The 16,151-nt window shown below is 53.2% G+C and overlaps 6 protein-coding genes across 6 annotated transcripts; 3 read left to right on the forward strand and 3 right to left on the reverse strand.

The window, feature by feature from the left end:
* Nucleotides 1-31: 31 nt before the first annotated feature.
* On the forward strand, nucleotides 32-1,259 carry CCMA1212_010370 (uncharacterized protein; the record flags this gene model as incomplete). The annotated part of the gene is made up of 6 exons (XM_073707418.1): nucleotides 32-96; nucleotides 169-394; nucleotides 451-830; nucleotides 917-972; nucleotides 1,014-1,101; nucleotides 1,184-1,259. 6 exons carry the CDS (start codon nucleotides 32-34, stop codon nucleotides 1,257-1,259), a joined length of 891 nt encoding a protein of 296 aa, XP_073554050.1.
* A 1,243-nt stretch (nucleotides 1,260-2,502) lies between these two features.
* On the reverse strand, nucleotides 2,503-2,838 carry CCMA1212_010371 (uncharacterized protein; the record flags this gene model as incomplete). The annotated part of the gene is made up of 2 exons (XM_073707419.1): nucleotides 2,655-2,838; nucleotides 2,503-2,604 (listed from the first exon to the last, which is right to left on the reverse strand). The coding sequence occupies exons 1-2, from the start codon at nucleotides 2,736-2,738 to the stop codon at nucleotides 2,503-2,505; spliced, it is 186 nt and encodes a 61-aa protein (XP_073554049.1). The 5' UTR covers nucleotides 2,739-2,838.
* Nucleotides 2,839-8,643: 5,805 nt separating this feature from the next.
* On the forward strand, nucleotides 8,644-9,771 carry CCMA1212_010373 (uncharacterized protein; the record flags this gene model as incomplete). The annotated part of the gene is made up of 4 exons (XM_073707420.1): nucleotides 8,644-8,769; nucleotides 8,812-8,842; nucleotides 8,899-9,570; nucleotides 9,626-9,771. The coding sequence occupies 4 exons, from the start codon at nucleotides 8,644-8,646 to the stop codon at nucleotides 9,769-9,771; spliced, it is 975 nt and encodes a 324-aa protein (XP_073554048.1).
* A 286-nt stretch (nucleotides 9,772-10,057) lies between these two features.
* On the reverse strand, nucleotides 10,058-11,590 carry CCMA1212_010374 (uncharacterized protein; the record flags this gene model as incomplete). Its single annotated transcript, XM_073707421.1, has 3 exons — nucleotides 10,058-10,152; nucleotides 10,222-10,898; nucleotides 10,956-11,590. The coding sequence occupies 3 exons, from the start codon at nucleotides 11,588-11,590 to the stop codon at nucleotides 10,058-10,060; spliced, it is 1,407 nt and encodes a 468-aa protein (XP_073554054.1).
* A 636-nt stretch (nucleotides 11,591-12,226) lies between these two features.
* Nucleotides 12,227-13,688, reverse strand: CCMA1212_010375 (uncharacterized protein; the record flags this gene model as incomplete). Its single annotated transcript, XM_073707422.1, has 2 exons — nucleotides 12,227-12,961; nucleotides 13,044-13,688. The coding sequence occupies 2 exons, from the start codon at nucleotides 13,686-13,688 to the stop codon at nucleotides 12,227-12,229; spliced, it is 1,380 nt and encodes a 459-aa protein (XP_073554053.1).
* Nucleotides 13,689-14,740: 1,052 nt separating this feature from the next.
* On the forward strand, nucleotides 14,741-15,934 carry CCMA1212_010376 (uncharacterized protein; the record flags this gene model as incomplete). Its single annotated transcript, XM_073707423.1, has 1 exon — nucleotides 14,741-15,934. One exon carries the CDS (start codon nucleotides 14,741-14,743, stop codon nucleotides 15,932-15,934), a length of 1,194 nt encoding a protein of 397 aa, XP_073554052.1.
* Between the last annotated feature and the right edge of the window lie 217 nt (nucleotides 15,935-16,151).

The raw sequence follows: 16,151 nt of genomic DNA on the forward strand, positions 1-16,151 counted from the left end.
GACGACGAATCGGACCAAGATCGTCACGAAAATGCTCACCTTCCTCCTCCTCAAAGCTCGAATGCGTCATCTCGGACCATTCTCGACCAATCTCAGGTACCGAAACGCGAACACGAACCACCCAGGCACGCAACTTCCCTCGGAGAGCATTCGTACGTGAGGGGGAAGCTCGCTTCTCGACACAACGCTTGCTATCCCTGAGCTGCCATTGGCCCAGCCCTGGGGCATCGACAGCTACCTGCCCTTGTCGAACGCCGCCACGGCAGAGAAATCCTCGGAAGGTGGTTCTCTGTGCCTCGAGTATCCAGGAAGGAACCCAAAGCTCCTCGAGTATAAATATCCCCCTCTCCCCCCGTTCCGTTTCCTCTTCTTCTTCTTCCTTCTCCATCAGCTTGTCTTGGTTTATGGTCTTGGATACCAAACCACATCTGCACTCTTCTGCTGCGGCAGCCCTCTTTCGACCCTCAATTCGACTCGGTGAGTGCACTGCCGTCCTGTCTCTTCCAGCCCATCCCTCCGCCTCTCTTTGCCCCTTTCCATCACTCGCGTCCATCACGACTTCATCGACATGGCTTCGACTTCGGCTTCACCATCGACATCGACATCGCATCCATCGTTTTCAACTCCAACTCGATCAACTCGTCCACCTCGTCCTCCACCGCATACACCTTCGCGACCGCATACCCGCATACTGCTCCTAGTCCTCCACGTCCTCCACGAACGCATACTCCTCCACGAACGCATACTCCTCCACGAACGCATACTGCTCCACGAACGCATACTGCTCCTCGTCCCTATATCCCTCTTCTCTTTCCTGTTTCATTGACATGGTCATCTTCGTCCTCTCGACTCCATCATCCATATTTCCATCATCTCGGTCAGAGTTGAGCATCCCTTGATGCTGACATTTCTTCAGGAGGGAGGGTCACACCACCCTACATGCCGCCACGGACAGCCGCAGTAGATTTTACAGTAAGTGAAACTATTACCTTTTGAATTGCTCAGCTGACCAGCTGACAATCCCAACGAAGCACCGGGTGCTTCATCAGGTCTAGCCGGAAACCCCAGTCGATGTCGTTGTCCGCCAGCGTGTGCTTCACTGTAAGTTCTTGTAGATGTTTCGTTGCATATTATTTGTCGTCAATGCCCATACTGACCTATAATTCCTAAACTCGCAATATAGCTCCGCCGACATTCTCATGGTCTCTGCCGCTGTCGTCCCAGACCTCCTTTGCCGAGCACCTCCTGCGCCCTCGTGACCCCTGACCTCTTCGACCGATACTCTCTTTCGTCGTCTCCAACCTCCTCATCCTTCGGCCGCGTCTCTCCTGCGTCGTCTCTGGCCCCATTCTCCGAGATCTGTCAGCATCTGTTGAGCTGCGTTTACGCCTTCGTGGCGTCGGTCGGCCGAGATCCATATCCATCCTCGTGCCTGTCCGACAAGGCAGAGCGGTCGGCATTTCAACTCGGCCTGTGTGGCCAGGGGCAAATACGACTCGCCCTCACCCCATTGTCTGCCATTCCCCTTTGGCGTTCAACATGACACTACAACCGCTCCCTCTACACTCCCGTCATCTCTAGCTTCCTCTGCAGAGATTCGCCTCTGTTGTCTTCATCGTATCCTTCCCTTTTTCATGGCTCGACTGCAGGCGAAATTTGGAGATGAGGCCGTCGGCTACTGGGGCCAACCAGGGGATCGGCGATGCGACCATGACCTCGACCCTTTGGATAGGGTTTTTGGATATTGGGTGTTTGGCGTTGGGGGGTTTGGCGTTGGGGCGTTGGAGTTGGGGCGTTCGGGTTTGGATATTTCTTTTGGACATGGGTTTTGGATATTGGGCGCTTGGTGTTGGAGGCGTTGAGCGTTGGCGTTGGGGCGTTTGGGATTGGATTTAGGGATTGGATCTTGGGCGTTAGGAGTTTGGGTGTTTGGTGATGATTCTTTGATTTATCTGGGGACTTGGCTCTTATACATCTTGTTTCGCGAGCCAGAGAGTAGTTGCGTCAATACAGGTCTCTGGTTGGATAGAGGACATTTTCGTTTCACCAGCATCAGTGACTTCATGATCCATGTGAGAATCGACAAAGCTTTGACTGCGATTGGACATTCTCCAAGGACTCAGTATTGCAATGTTGTCCAGAAGGTGAATGAGATTGACGTGTTTCTCACCCGTCTCTTTTATGAAACGAGGGACGACAACAGGGGAATGGAGTAGCTACTGGGCTGCTCAGCATGTGTACCGCAAAATAAATTGTTATGTAGGTCAACGGCATATGAGGAACAGTTGAGCTCGTAACGAACTTATCAGCAGATCACAGGCAAGACACAATGACATGGGCGCAAGATGATTATATTACATACCAAAAGACATACCAAAACTACTAAAATCAATCTGAGAAACCAGAAAATTCCCGCCCATCATCCTCAAACAAACTCACACTGCCCTCCGCATCATTCACAACCTCATCATCTAATATCATAACGACAGTATCTTCTGCTGATTAACAGGCCAGTTGACCCAGGCTTGCCACCGATTCCTCATCAGAACTGATTACTATAGGCTTTTGCTCTGTCTCTGTTTTCACAGAGAACAGAACACAAGACTTCGACACCGGTCAGTACATATATCATAATAACAATGAAGAAAACATACCGTGCTGTCAGAGCGCGACGAAGCAACAGACGGAGAGGGAGTGTAACTCTCATATCGAATGCGACGATTGCGACGTGCCTGCATGAGAGGGCTTCGGATATGTTGTTCTTCTGTGTCGAGACCCTAGTATTCATCTTGTGCATCGGCTAAGGCAGACTGTCCACTATATCAGTACGATATTATCATGAACACATCACGACCAACGTACCAGATCACCAGAGGCGGCTAACATATTGAGAACTCGACCTGCTTTAACCAGCATTTCCAGCACAACCGTACACGTCTTGTGGCCAACAATACATCGTACATAACGCGTACTGCGACCTGTTCTACATCAGTATCACTCACCCACGTACGTCATCATGAACTTACCACGACTAGGATGACTGCATGGTTCTACAGCGAGATTTCGCGTGCGATTGATATCGCGAGGGTATGCGGCCAGGTAGCGGTAACATTCCATACATGGAATAACGTTGCTACATTGATCAGCATGACATCGCAACGACCTGCCAGGACGATACTTACGGACGGCCAGAGGCTGCAGAGTTCTGGGGGTTTCCCCCCGCTGTCCACGGTCATCTAGATCAAGCATCTACTATATGAATGCAAGAGTCGAGGGGAGAACACCATCATTTATACATAATCTTCAACCAATGTTGGGGGGGGGGNGGGGGGGGCGAGCGACATCAAGTTGATGATAGGCCAAGAAGACACCAGAGAAGCGACACACGGCTGGTAGATGTCCAAAATGCGGTCGAGCGGAATATGGCCACTTGCTCCCTGACATCAGTGAGCAGTGATGGGTCGCGGGGTATGGGCTCTGTTGCCTCGGTGCCTTCTGCCTATCAACCTCAAGGCTTTTCTCAACTTGTCTCTTGGTGATCTGAGTTGCTCCGGATGGTCGACGGAAAATCATATCGTTTTGAAGCCTTCATCTTGCCAGCCATGAAGACTGCTTCTTTTTGATGCTGCCTGCTGATAGCCATGACCACTGTGTAGACTTGAAGCCAGTTCCAAAATTCTCGCCGTTGCAAGAGTGAGTGCGGAGCAAGGCCCTTTGGTGAAAGCTTAGCGCACATGTCATGTGTAGAGGAGGAGAGGAGGAGCTTGCAAGTTTGTAAGTCCATGTCGTAAGTATTGGAGCTGCAGACGGTGTTTGCGCTCTGATATTCGATACAGAATCTGCTATACAATGACAGGCGAACGGCTACGAGGTAGCAGGAGGCGTGTCATGAAAATATCGCATTCTAGCATCTTATGCATCCAAGGATGATGCCAAGTTTTGGACCTGCAAGAATTGTCGTGAAGATGCTGTCGACGGGAACGCAAGATGCGCATAGGCTGCTGGAATGACCGCTGATGGCGCAGCAGGACTGGAAAGAGACGTACTACCGGCATCCGGACTGGATTTGGGATTGTGGTATGTAAATGGCACAGGAAAGCCAATTGCTTCCCTAGGTGACTTCCAATCAATCCAAGGCCTCCCGTATCGGGTTGAACTCTTCTCGAAAGCGCAGCAACAGACAGCGTCGCCTCACTACTGCAGAGCTGCCATATATTGAACGTATCAGTTCCACTGCTGTCGCCGAGATGCAACCCGCCGTTGCGAGCTGCGACGCTTGTCTGAAGACACTTTGTGGCACGTTGCGTTGGGCTCTCGTCGAAAAGGACGATGACGGCTTCGACTGTATGTTTCGCTCCGCCCGGCGAGGTCTCTGGGATCGTTCGATTCGGTCTGTGTCGTCGTCATTTTCTGCATGAGGGCTGGCGGACATGGCTGCTTGTATTGCTTTGGCATGCCTGTTTGGGGAAGTTGTTGCAGTCCTTTGATTGACTTGAGTTCTCTCCACACGCTTCCACCGCAGGGGAGAATCTCCCGTCCCCCTTCGCCCGAAGGCGAGTCCTTCAGACGAAATCAGTTGGGATTAAGATATGAGCTGCAGACTTACAGGCTGCAGGAGTCAGTACTTGACCCGGCATCGACGCCAGATAGTCCTGGTTTGCCGTCGTGGGCAGGCAGGCTTCTTGTCGTGCTTTGGCACGTCTTTCTCGGCTCGCTGGTGGGAAGGTCTTTGAGGTTACTTGGCGCAGATGTTAAGTTTGAGTGGTGAGAATCAAGGAGTCGGAATAGTCCAAAACGAATCTATTAGTGAACAGAAAGCAAGTTGTGACTTGGTTGTAGACGGTCAGGGGGGCGCTCTTCCCAATGGAAGCCGCAGGACTACTCTTGTTGCATAGAGAGTCAGCACGATGCCAGTAATGCGACCTTGTCGTCCAGGTATGCGCTATCGAAACTGATCGAGACGAAGGCGACGATGGGCGCTTGGTCTCTGGGCGCCATGGTACCAGCCAGAGCAGCAAGACATTGTAGCCTGGCGCTTCAAGCTCTCTGAGCAAGTGTTCAACCGAGGCACCGCCGAAGAGGACAACAGAGGCGGCAGCAAAGGTTCGATTCCTCACTCATGGAGCAGTATTATCATGGGGCTTGACTTCTTGAGTGCCCGTGAGGACGTAGAGCGTTCTTTCTTCGATACTTGGGGAGTTTGCAGCCACCAGAGAGGGCAATCGACCCAACAGGTTGCAAAAGTAAGACTGAAGCCAGCAACACTCCTCCCTAGAAGTACCACAAGCGACACTGAAGCATTGGTAGACCACTGGATAGGTTTCTCTTGTATTGTAGTTCGGGGTGAATCCCAAGCCAGCACGAAGCTACAGAGATTGCGGCAGTTGAAGGGGTCGGGAAAGGCATTATGTGGAACGCTCTCGAAAAATGCTTGCGTCGAATGAGCCCCGTGCTTGGGGGACGACTTCTGGAATGGAGCCACAACTGCACAGTTAGCAGCTGCAAAGGAAACCCTCGATTGATGTTGCACAGCAAGGTCATACCGCCGCTTGTGGGATACTTTACCTTGTGTCAGTGGCATACGGCGAAGAGCTGGCAGCTGCTACCACTGACTGGCTCGCCGCGGAATGGCTCTTGGTGGCGCGTAATTTTATGAACTGGTAACGAAGAGAGAGAGAAAAAAAAAAGAATGGAGAGATTGGCTTATGCTTTTGAAGGCATAATTGTATGGCGTTGAGCGCGTGCCTTGAGATGGCCGCAACAGGGGAGGTAAACGAGTGGCCTCGGTGTCTGGGAGTTTCGAGCAGTGGGAACCTAGTAGTATTTCTGTTGGCCCCCTCCCCCTCCTTTTGAATTTTGCCCTCTCCATCCTCTCTCACGCCAAACCTTCATCTTCTATCTTTCCTCCATCTTCCATCGATCCGAATTCCATTCAGCTATCCATTCATTCATCCTCAGTCTCTTCGTCCTTGGTCTGCGCCCTGTTCTCGACCTCCAAGGCAAAGAAGCACTTCCATGCTGTCGATTCTCTGCAGCTGGCACAGGTACCTACTCTTTCGCCTCGCTGTATCCTCGCTTCTTCTCGGGGCTTTCTTACCTTTGTGCTTCCAGTCTCTCGCCTCTGTCGGAGTACCTCCCTATCGAGTCTATTGTTTGCTCGACTCTCCACACCAACCTAGTTAGCTTTGAACATGCTGCCTTCGCGTGCCACCGTGAGCAAGCCTCCTCCTTCCAGGTATGTTGCCCAGAATTGCCTTTGCCAGTTTTGTCTCACGTATTCTCGACGCCTCCTCCCATCATTGCCCATCACACTATCGCGCATGGAATCAGTCTGCTAACCGGAGAAGCACTGGATGGAGTGCGCCCAGACAGCTCAGCTGCCGCTCATGTCGCTGATGCAGCAGTTCCTCCACCACTTCTCTTCTCCAAGCCGATGCCCTGCTGCAGACTGCAACAGAAAGCTGCCTTGTTTCTGGAGACCCGTCCTCGACTTTCCTCCGTCACAAGCGGGTACCCCAACAGCGGGAAACGAGTCATTGCCAACTCTGAGGCTGCGGAGCGACAACCTTGACAGTGCCATGCTACAAGACGGCGGGCTGTCTTGGGAGTTTGTGACAATCTGAATTTCCCCGTCGGTACGCCTGAGGTAAAGACAACGGGCAGTACCATGCTACCGAGAGGATTGACTGTCGAGAACCTCCCGGTTGCTCAGAGACCGCGGCAAGCCGGCGTCCCATGCTGTAACGAGGAACTGATTGAAGCGACGAAAAGTTGCTCAGCCGTTTGTTGTCTTCACGCCCACCCACTAATACTCTTCTTTCACCAGAGGGACACCATCAAGCTCCCTCCTACAGCAGCACTACACAGCTATACGTCCTAAAGCGTCTGATATGCCCTGCCTCCCGTCCTTGACCTTCGACTACACCCTCCAGCTGCCCCAAGTACGGACCCAACCGCCGTCCAAGTCGGGTCCAAGTTGCGCTTCTGCTCGACCCAAATCCCGCCTTGAAAGGAATCCAGGACAACAACCGGCTATTTAGGATCCCCCAGAAACAATGCCACCCTTGGGGGAGAGCCTACTGGTGGTGGCTCGACCCCCGGCAAGAGTTCTCCCTTCTGCAGGTTGCCTCGGACAGCTGCAGCCAGTCGGGTTCCTTTCCTGCCTCAACGTGAGCAGCTTGGACGAAAACGAGCGGCAGACAGGCAGGCGGTAATTGCTGTGATTACTGCGCAGATTGGTGAAGCACCGACAACTATCTACGTTCTCGGCGCCATTGTTGACGCGAGGCTAATCATCAACCCCGGTCATCTAACAGCATTAACATAGAACTTGTCCATTTCTGCGACTCAACCATCGTCGCAATGGTCTACAGTTCATGAATGATGCTTGCCTCGGCAATATCACCGACCAGGCAGAGTGGCTGAGTGGTCTAAAGCGTTAGACTTGAATTATCTACATGATTCTCGCTATCTAATACCTTCGGGTGCGCAGGTTCGAACCCTGCCTCTGTCGCGTTTCTTTTTCGCGTTTCTTTTTTCCTTTTTTTCTCTTTTTTCCGACTTGGCGATGATCTTGCTCTCAGATTTTCCCGTTTTGGATGATCTGTCCTTCAATTGGAGGCAGAGCGAGGACTTTGGCTTCAACTTGCAGGCTCACCACCAGCAGTGTCCATGAGCTCCTGCTTGCCATGGACTCGAGGGGAAAAAGTGGCGTCACCTGTTGGATGTCAACAATGGCAGCACCAAAAAGCGAGTGTGCAGGCAAGACCAGGTCATGTTTTGCATCCACTGGACGTGACACAGAGCGAGTTTCTTGTGAAAGAAAAGTTTGGACCGCTGAGCAATTTCCCCTGTTCGTCGCTTTGCGATACTCAACAGGCAGCCTTAGGTAGACACCCGCTAAATCGGGCCACCATCACCACCAAAGTCCCAGGGGGCCCCGACAGTTAATAGAAAATACGGGGTCAAGACAAACGGGCTGCATGGATATGGCCTTACTTTTGCGACTCACGGAGGCATCTTTGGGCAGCATCAACCGCGTGCATTCTTCAGTACACATTGTACATGAGTTCTCACGAGCGTTCAATCCTCTGGCTGACATTGTGTGAAGCTTCACGATATGTAGTACCAAGTACCTCGAGAGCTCACTCACCTTACCCTGCAAGATACCTGCTATGGCGTGGGTTTCAAGCAGCAAATCAATCATCTCATTCTCTCGCGGATGGGAAGGAACCAACCTCAATGATGGCATCATCGCCAATTCCACCAATTGGGGATCACTCCAGGTTGTCACGGATAGCGAAACTCTATTTCCCGAATACGCCAATCCCGATTTTGCTTGTACGGGCATGAATCATGTACCTCTCCTTCATCATGTCCTCATGACGATGCAAATCTCGAGTCGACAGAAGGACCTATTGTTCTCTCTCTTTTCGTCATCGTGGTCCAGGTATTATCTAGCATCTGACGCCGGAGTAGGGAATTCCTTTGTTGCGCCAAATGTTCACAATGTCGTTCAATTAATAGCTCTTCCACGGATCCGACCAACTCAGACCTCGTTCTCGAAGCCTTTTCCAGGTCTCCAGACTTCACGACCAAACGACCCAACACATGATGCCACTTGCAGCAGCGGCCCCTTGAGCCATGCGAGTCACGAGCTGCACGTCACCCGCTTACACGGTCGGTTTTGCTCGACCCCACGCGTCAAGCGGTTCGCTCGGCATCAACTCGACCATGCTGACCATTTCTGTCCACCCTGGTGGACCACTTGTGGGTTGACTATTTTAGGCAGTGGCCGATTGGATACACCAGCGAGACAACAAGGACGACATAGATTACCTCAGTGAGTATGGATTGTTATAAAGGGTCGAGCCTCAGCAAGTCCTAACGAATCTGCAGAAGCCTCACAGCTCACCGGCGACTTCTCCATATCGCAGATTACGCCTCGCTCCATCTCAGTCGCCCTCCTCCCTACAGTCGTCATGAGTGACATTGAAGATTCCGTCCAAGTCGAAGAGGGAGATCGTCTGGCTCGTCTCCTGAGCCAATGCCCGCGCTATATCGTCGTCCCCCCCAATCCCCCAGATGGCATTGCTTTTGCCATGACGGGAGATTGTCAAGATTGGGACCAATTGACGTACTGGCACTCTGGCATTTCCAACTGCAAGCCCGGCGTCTGGAAGGCAGAGATGGAGACCATTCCTGGGGCCCAGCACGGAGATGCCGAGTACGAAGCTTGTCTTCGTTGGGTGGCAGATACGGACGAAGACACTGAGCTCGACTTTGGCGCCTCTCTTGATACGTGGCGGGTCTGGGAGCGACTGTTCAAAGACAGGTTTGACGAGTCTATTGAGTGGGACGACGGCATTACCTGGAAGCACGGCGGCACTTACTACGACGATGGCGGCATATTCAACGTCATTTCCACGGCATATCTCACTCGTGAGGCGGCAGCCAAGGTGCTGGGAGATGATTACAACGAAGATGAATATGACGGGTATCTGGAGATGGTTACCCTCAATGACAACCCTATCAACGAGGACTACGGCTTCACCCTGGGAGGACTCCACTGTAGGTCATCACCCTTCATATGATGGTCAGCCACTGACTTTGTGTTGCGTACCAGTTGGACAAGACAGCATCGGCGGTCCGCCTGCGATTGCTCTGGCTGAAAAGGATGACCAAGTCGTCGCGATCAAGCTTTGGAGCGACGATGCTGAGATGGAGGAGGGCACTCCCTTGGACAAGCAGCCCGGTCGGCTCGTCTTCTAGGGGTCACAGACGCAGAATATCCAGCTGTGGATTGGCAAGCCATTTTTACCTTGCTTCATTTCTTCATCTACCTCCTTTGTCTATTTCGCCGCCGTTGCCTGCCTTTTGAGTGGAGAGGATCCAGAAACGAGCAAGGCCAGACCCTTTACGCCGCGCGCCTAACTATTTTGATTGCTCTTATGCAGGGCATTCCGTCCTCGCCAAAGCAATCTGAATGGTCCAGTGAGTGCTGGAGACATGGGCCAGTCCACCTCGGCTTGCCGTCCATCGAATGGAAACAAAGTCGCTAGCTGTCACTAGCAATTACTTCTGCAACTTGATCCGCAACGTTATACTCGTATATCTTGCGTGTCGGCTTCGCCGCCATGTTGGGAAAGAGGCCTAGCGAACAATTGTCAGTTTCTATTTGCGAGGAGAACCAACTCGCAACAAGTCACAATTTCAACCTACCCAGAAGCTTGAAGAAGGAATACATTGCATACTCGCGAATGATGCCCATGTCGCGCTTCGAATTCTGAATCTTCTTCGCACTTTCGAGGATCTCTGTAACCCGTGGTTTCCGAAGGTCCATGTACTGTCTCGCGGCCTTGGTGATGGCCTGTCTCTGCGTCGTGGGGTTGCTCGAATCTCTCCGTGCCAGTTGATGCGCCAGAAACAGCGTAAACGACTCACAGTCCTCTAATACCTGTGAGACGCCCTGGCCGGAAGTCGATGGAAGAGCATGGGCTGCATCTCCAAGCAGGACAACACCATCGCGCTCCCAGGATGGCAGCGGTGGCGACGTCCAGGTGGGATACATGTTTGTTACTCGAGCGGATTCGATAACTCGCTGGATGACTGGATCTTTCCACTGTGCATGCCTCTCTCGCAGCTGCCTGGAGATGTCGGCCAAATCGAGATTGTTGCGATTGGGGCATTCCTTGATCTCATATGTGGACCACCAGGCGAGCGTATCTCCTGGCTCAGACACCACGTAAGGCGACTCGCGGTTAGGGTCCGAAGGATGACTCTCTGAGAAGAAATAGCCAAAGAAGCCGTTTCCTCCAGAGATGAAGTTCATGGACCCCTTTTCGACTAACCCTTCCAACCCAGCGGCCGGGATGAAGCCTCCGATTCCGACAAGGCCTCTATAGAGACGGTCAGCAAGTGTCAGGTTGACAATGAGAAGCTATTCTAGCACTTACTCGTAATGAGGAGGGTATGGATCTTCTGCGGCATCCGGAAAAAGGGCTCTCTTGGTAATTGACTTGACACCGTCGGCACCAATCACAAGATCCGCTTCTACAGGATCGCTTCCGTCCACGAACTGGACAGTGTTCCTCCCCTCTGGGTTGGCGGTGACCTGTGACACTCGCTTGTTGACAATGGCCGTGTCCGGAATGCGAGTCCTCAGGCACCTCCAAAACCAATGACGGCTGCTTGCCACCATGTTGAGCTTCTTGGAGGGACTTCCTGGCTCGCTTGTATCGGGGCTCTTGATGTCGATGCACATGAGCAGGCTCCCATTCTTGTTCTTCATGTTGTATCGCGATATAACGTATCCACCACGCGTCACATCCCGGAGGAGAGCTTCGTCAAGGCGCTGAATCACACCAAGACCATTGGGAGCAATGCCCAGCCCGCCGCCGACGACGAGGGTGGACGAATGCGTCGGGCCTTCCTCTCGATCGTCCGAGGTGACATCTTTTCCGGTGTCGTAAGCCTCGTAGATTGTGATTTCGTGGTCCTCAGCAGATTCCCCATTCTTTGGCAGATGCTTCTTCAGCTCGAGATACACTGCGCATCCGGCAATGCCACCGCCAATGATGGCAATCTTCATCTTGGCCGAGATGGTTCGATCTTTCTCCGACAGCCGACGGAGAGGTTATTTCGCAAGGTCTCGGAGTTGATATGATGTGGACGGACGGAGAAAGACACCGCGATGGTGGAACAGCCTAATATACGTCTAGAGCTCAGGATCATCGACCCAGATGTGCGGACTGCTTCAACACCAGCGCCGAATCGACTTTCCTCACACGGTGCATCTCGGGAGAGCTTCATCAACTGTGGAGCCGCTAAATCGCAAAGCTAACCTGAGCCAGCCAAGCAAGGCTTCATGTTCGGTGCGGCAAAGGGCCAGAGAGATTCAACAGAGGGCTGCCCGAATCGAACCGGGAGCTTGGACCAGGTGGTTTCCTCATTGCCTTGGTACCGAGCCCAAGCCAGTTGGCAATAGAGGACGGCTCTTCCGCACGCCAGGCTCCCTCAGCCGCAGAAGTTTACCCCTGGTTGACCAATCTGGCTAGTGTTGCGATACGACAAGCCACTTTGGCGAAAGTGCCATCTTCCGTTGCTGGAGATTGTTCTCATTCTAGGCGAGTCGCAAACGGCTTGGATGGGATGTGATGGCTGCATATCAAGCCGGCGATGATAGATGGGCTGACCTCAGTGCGACCATGGTTCCGGACCGTTGCCTTCAGTCGACGGGGAAATTGTTGAGGATATGCGTCGCCACATGAGCAAAGTACTCATTTGATGGCGCCGAAATGTCTGCAAAGCCTCTGTTCTGATTCATTTGTTCCTGGAGCATCTGGACAGCCAACGCTCTCTGCCGCGCAGCTGGACTCCACAGGGCAACGGTCTTCAGCTGCTGAACAAACATGATGGAGCTGCGAGCTGGTACAGAGCCTGGCGAGGTCTTGATCATGGCATGCGCTGATAAAATTGACTCTGAGTGGTGCTGAATACGCGCATTATGCGAGACTGCCTCGGGAGACACAAGACACAATAAACGGAGCACAATGACATTGGCCGCATCGTAGAGCGTGACCAGGGCTGCTGATGCAACGTCGCTGTATGGCAGCATGAAATGGAGGCGATCAGAAGACGCGGCAAGCTGGGCGTCAGCTACCGGCTCCTCTTGATGCTGTTGGCCGTCTTTGCGAGAGGCATAGAAGAGGGCCTCTGATCGCCATTGATGAATCTGAAGTCTCGCATCCTGGATGGCAAGATCGAGTTGATGCTTCAACAGGTCTCTTTGCTCAGGCTTGGAGGTGAGGAGACGGCTGGCAATGGACAAGCATCTCTGAGCACCGAAGAGAATGTCGACCATTCTGTCAAAGATGAGCTTTGGCTGAATCTCGAATGGAATGGTGGTCCATTCAGGTGACGCAAAGGGATGAAGCTCGTTGTCAGCCATGGCTGCGACAAACTAGGCAGGCTATCAGCATCGCTTCAACCAGGTTAGGGACTTCAAGCTGCCAACGAGAGACACGCAACAAAACGGAACGCACCGTTTGGAGACGCAGGTGGCTGAAGATTTGATGCAGAAATCCGGTTCGACAGCGTTCAGGTCCCTGCTCTTCGAGCAACGAAGCTGCGCCTTTGACGTGCTTCAGCCACGCCCTGGGGCTGGTCCCCGCCAAAGTCTCAAAGTGGATGAGCATGACGGCTGCGCAGACCGAACTCTCCGGAGAAGATTTCAATGAGCCGCCGTGAGACAGCAGAAGTCGGAGACTCTGCAGAGCCCTCATATACCATCCGCATGCTTCTGTCTTGATGGAGGCATTGCCAACTGCCGTGCCATAGCTGAGCATTGATGCCGCCCGGATGGAGCTTTGGACCGGAGATGGAGAGGAGGAGGCAAGAAACTCGGGTAGTTCGTGCAGCCATATCCTTGACGATCCGCCAGGCACAGGCAGAGATGGCCTCGAAGCCCCGAAGAAGTTGTCGATGAAGTGAGAGACGAAAAGCTGGTCAAAGGCTCCGGCTGGCGATGGCTGTGGTGCTGGCAGCCGCACGGGATGACGATTGTTGGCGCTGATTCGAAGAAGCGATCTTTCATTATTCGAGTTCAAGGTCCCGAGGGTATCTGATGCATCCACAACTGTGTGGACAAAGAAGGCGTCTGTGCGGGCTCCGGGGCATTTCAACCCCATGTTGAGGCATCGCAGGCAATCTGGGAGCGACTCATCACACTGTTTCAATGGCACGACATGAGTTTATAGAACTTGAACAGTCATCACCCAGCAGGGCGCACCTTGACTTTTCGTCTCCGACATGTCGCGCAGCCTCTGCTTCTCCCAGCGACATTGACCATGGCGGTGGTCTATACGCACAGCAATCAGGAGACGCAAGATTTGCTGGCAAAAGTCCAATCAGCCTTGTCGCCTCATCTCTGTTTGCACGCGTTTGAACCTGTTTGAATCAGCAGATGGGCGCAGCTGGTGGTGAACTAGAACACCACGAACCGAAGATATCCCGTACCAGCCCCCCCTGTTTCTCCCACTCGCACAGGATCGTCAGGAGAAGCATTGCCTCGCCTCGCTTCTAGCTTGAGCTGCTCTTTGCATTCGATCAGGCACTGCATGAACAGCCACTTTGAGCCTTCTACTGTACTCCCGGGGCAAGACGCGGTTGGCAGCAAGCTTCAGGGCCCTTTCTCTTGCATCTCCTCCTACCCCCCCCCTGACTCTTTTTGCCTCTTTGAGCTGCAGACCGACACTTTGGAAGCCATCCAATAAGAGCCTGCATGACGAGCTCCAGTTTGTCCAAGCACAAGCCTCCACTCAAGAGAGGCGATAACATCCATGGCCTTTCGCTCTGCCACGTCACTGGGAGCCTGACAACAGGGCTGTTTTGGCCTCTACTTTGGTTTGGTTTGCTAGCCCCCGGTTCAAAAGGGAGCCGGAGTGGAGCGGACAACGGTCGGATGCATCTCTGTCACGCTTCTTCTTGGGCCGCGAAAGCTGAATTTCACGACATCAATGCGCCTATGACTGACCTTCGGTTTGCGACAGAAGACACTTTGCTTCATCCCCCGCGATTGCAGGCTTAGCAGTTCATTGCTCTTGACTCGTCCCTGCAACGCTCTGTCCTGCATTTGCATGCGGCAAACACTCACGTTTTATACCCCCAAATCTGCCCGTATTCTCACCGTCTCCTCTCATTTTCATCCTCATCAGACGGTATTAGTCACATCGCCATCGCCATGGGCGAAGACCTCCTCTCCATTGTCTTCAAGGACAAGTCATACAAGGGCAAAGCCATCAGAGCAGCGGCAAAGCTCTTCACAAATGCGACGCCCATCGTCAAGACCATCGAGGCCGGCAACGGAATCATCAAGATCGGCGAAACGCTGTCCAAGGCCCACGAGCTGGCCGGCAGGGTCAATGAGTTCGCTCCAAGGGCGAACCAGATGGCCGACGGGCTCAACAGATTCATTCCCGCCATGCAGGTCATGGGCCAGTCCGTATGCGATAGCGCCCGAATATTTGCGTATTTCAGCATGATTGCGACGACGGTCCGCATCGGCGTCAACATTGTCCAGACATATCAGGGGATCCAGGCGCTCCAGCTTATTGCCGCCAAGCTGCAGGACATCTCCGTCAGCCTCGCCGCGCAAACGGCACTCATCGCCCAAAAGGAGTTTCCGGACTACGTCCACAGCATGATTCGGGAGCGGCTCACGCAGACATCGGATGACGCATCCGTCAATCACTGGTTCTTCCTATGGCACCCGGATGACGATTGGTATCCCAGATTCTTCCATCTGCTGGAGGAGAAGCCGCTGGGGACCAGGTTCTGTGGTTACACCAACCAGATCGACTCCGTCTTCGTCTTCATGATTGCAGCAAGGCGGCGCATCAACGAAATGGAGTATAAGGCTCGCCGGCGAGGCCATCCTCTCCGCCCAACGCGGCTTCATCTCCTGGTGCCCGCATATCAGCCTATCCTCATCGCCGAGGCCCTCAAGATTCCCGAAGAAATTGGTGACTTTGTCATGGAAGGCCGCATCAACAGCAATCGGGAGTTCGTTTGGCTGAATCTGCCAGACGACCAGCGACACTACACGCTCAACATCGGTCAGTGGGTTCCTCCAAACCAGGGCTGGCTGACGTGGGCGGCATCAAAGATTGGGCTCGGCGAGAAGGCGCCCAAGCTGCGAACGCCTAGAGCTCTCGGATACAGTCAGATTCCATTCGAAGTTGAAGCACAACCTCTGCCTGCCCATGAAGACGACGACGGGAGCAGTACCCTGGTGAACCCCTCAATTGCCCCGTCCGAAGTCAGCCTCCTGGAGGACTCGGACAGAACAAAAGACAAAGAAAAGGATAAAAGCAGGCGACAGGCAACGCCATTGCATCAGCGCGAGCGCCGGCATCGCAGCAGCAGACGGAATTAAAGGGCGTGAGAAACCAGTTGGCGACAAGAAGAAAGAGGTGGATTAAACATTGGGCAACGGCAACGGCAAGGAACAAGGAACGGGTTCACGCATACATTACTTTTCTTCTTCTGTGCTTCTCGTCGCTTCCATTTGCAAGCCGGATCCGGGACGGCCCAAGTCCGCCTGCGGTTGGAAGCCAGGAGAACACATCGCGAGATCAGGAATCCCCGCGTCA

This window comes from Trichoderma ghanense (genome assembly GCF_004382785.1).
Source record: "Trichoderma ghanense strain CCMA-1212 chromosome Unknown scaffold_25, whole genome shotgun sequence".
Classification (NCBI taxonomy): domain Eukaryota; kingdom Fungi; phylum Ascomycota; class Sordariomycetes; order Hypocreales; family Hypocreaceae; genus Trichoderma; species Trichoderma ghanense.